The sequence below is a fragment of the Larimichthys crocea genome, unplaced genomic scaffold (genome assembly GCF_000972845.2).
Source record: "Larimichthys crocea isolate SSNF unplaced genomic scaffold, L_crocea_2.0 scaffold239, whole genome shotgun sequence".
Taxonomy (NCBI): Eukaryota; Metazoa; Chordata; class Actinopteri; family Sciaenidae; genus Larimichthys; species Larimichthys crocea.
The window spans coordinates 268,270-270,426 of NW_020853172.1; the positions used below are offsets into that span (position 1 = coordinate 268,270).

Genomic DNA, 2,157 nt, shown 5'->3' on the forward strand with positions numbered 1-2,157 from the left:
AATAATTGAATTTCATACATTGATTATAATTCTGCACTCTGCAAGTCCAGAGTCTGTTGAGTGAAGACGTCATCGCCCCGGGGGGAAGTCGCAGCGAGCGAATTGGCGTGTTGTCTGTTTTTTCCGCCTGTTTTAACGCCTTGCTCAGAAAATGTCTGTGTGTGCACTGCTCATAGCACAGGTATTAAATCCCACACCACAGAGCGTCTGATTGGCCGCTGCAGCGTGGCGTCAGGTTGCATTTCTCTAAAAATTGAATGTGGCTGTAAGTTGCTTCCTTGTTCGTGTTTTTTCACCACCTCCTTCTTCTGCTGTTATCCGAGGCAGCAGACTGAGTCTCTCTCCGAGCGCCTCCTCTGCCGCTGGCGTTCCTCCATCTTGTATTCAGCCCCAAGGAGTCGCCTCAGGCCTGCGCATTAAAGATTGATCACTAATTTAGCTCCTTGGATAAGCTTTTAACCTCGACGCTCGCCGCCTGATCTGAACCGACAGCTGAGGTTTGACTCCAGGTATTCCACAGAGCGTGGGAAGAAATCTGATGTTTGAGGGTTTTGTTCTTCCTGTGAGTGTTGGAGTGTTGACGGCGTCTCTGGTACGGCTGCTGCAACCACAAAGTGAAAACATGGTGACCTGCAGTCAGCTATTAACATAATATTAATAATCAAGAACAACATTCATTTTACTGTTTCTCCACTACGATTATCATTTACTCAGGGTTCATACGAAGTCATGAAAGTTTGGAAAACTTCATTTTAACTGTTAGGGATAGGACTAAATTCGAAAACTTTTCACACCACGTTCCCTGAGACAAATATGTCGTGCATTATTTATCGTGTCCGGTTGTTGGTAGTGTTGTAGAGGAGGTCCTCTCTGAAGAGCTGGAGGTCTTCAGGAGGTTTGTGAAGGTAGAGAGGGACGCCCCTGATCTGGTAGGAACTGGTAGGACGTTCAACCAACGGGGAACGACAGACGGGAAAAGTTTAGATCGCCATGAGCGTACGGGTGGAAGAGCCAGGAGGAGGTAACATACGTCTGTATGAGGACGTTCACGTAGGTGGGAGCAGAAGAGGAGACCACTTTGGAGTATGGCTCACTGTGGAGCTCGATGATCAGCAGGGTAACGTGACCTTTTGGGTTGAGGCCCGTCGTGTCGCGAGATCACCACGCCCTGTATCAGGAGGTTTTAATATCTTTATTTATCTATATTTTAATAATTATGCAGATGCTTCAAAAAAATGCAGATCAAGTGACTGAAGACTTAAAGTTTCTCCTTTCTGAGGGTTTTTGCAGATATTTGAATTTTATTTTGTGTCTGTCGTTTTTCAGTTTTCCCTCCATCGTGTTAACTTGTTTTCTTTTTTTTTTACTTCTCTCCATCTTTCTTTTTCTTTTTTTCGGAACTTAATCTCATCTTTCACTTTTTTTCTCATTTTACATCTCGCCTCCTCCATCATCATCTGTTCTCCTCCTCCTCCTCCTCCTCACCCTGAAGGACCCCTCTGTGTCCAGGCCCCCCCTCAGACAAGCCGACCTCCACTCCTCCTTCTCCTCCTCCTCACTTCTCCGTCGCCCCAGCGCCTCCTCTCTGCACCTCCCTTCCTCTTCCTCCTCCACCACCAGCTCCTTCACTACAGATCACTCCTACCACCACCAACACCTCCAACACCACCAACCCCGACACCACGGCCCCTCAGCTCCTGCACCTCCTGCACAGCACCCCCCCTTGCAGACATCACGGCCCCCGAGCTCGGGCCTCTCCTCCTGGGGACACTCAGGTAACCTGCTGGCCCATCACCTCCACCTCCACCTCCACCAGCACCATCTACTCATAGGTTCAGTGTGACCGCACATCAGGAAGAGTTGTTTGTTTTATTCAGCAGCTGAAAGTTTTGAAGTGATCTGATTCAAATTTATCAGGATGTGTCTTCTGATTGGACGAGAGAAAGGAGTAACTGGAAAAGACGAGGTGTCTTATTGGTCGGTTTAAGTTCAGTTTCAGACATGTGACTGTTTAGTTGTTACCGATTGGCTGAGGGGGACTGTGTCCATCTCTTGAGTTTTGTTTGCATCGACTTAAACTGTTTTTCCTGTTTTCTTCCTCCTCTTCTTCCACCTCCTCCTCTTCTTCCTCCTCCTCCTCCTCCCCCTCCTCATCAG

At 47.9% G+C, this 2,157-nt stretch overlaps 1 protein-coding gene across 5 annotated transcripts in view; it reads left to right on the top strand.

Moving 5' to 3' along the window:
• The window catches only part of usp54a (ubiquitin specific peptidase 54a), a 45,633-nt gene that overhangs the window by 39,810 nt on the left and 3,666 nt on the right, over positions 1–2,157 (top strand). For 4 of the 5 annotated variants that reach the window (XM_027275871.1, XM_027275872.1, XM_019262765.2 and 1 more), the window contains one exon: positions 1,493–1,775. The exons of the other annotated variant lie outside the window; for it this stretch is intronic. In XM_027275871.1, the coding sequence (XP_027131672.1) occupies positions 1,493–1,775 (283 nt within the window). The remainder of the gene's footprint in view (positions 1–1,492; positions 1,776–2,157) is intronic. 5 annotated transcript variants of the gene reach the window in all.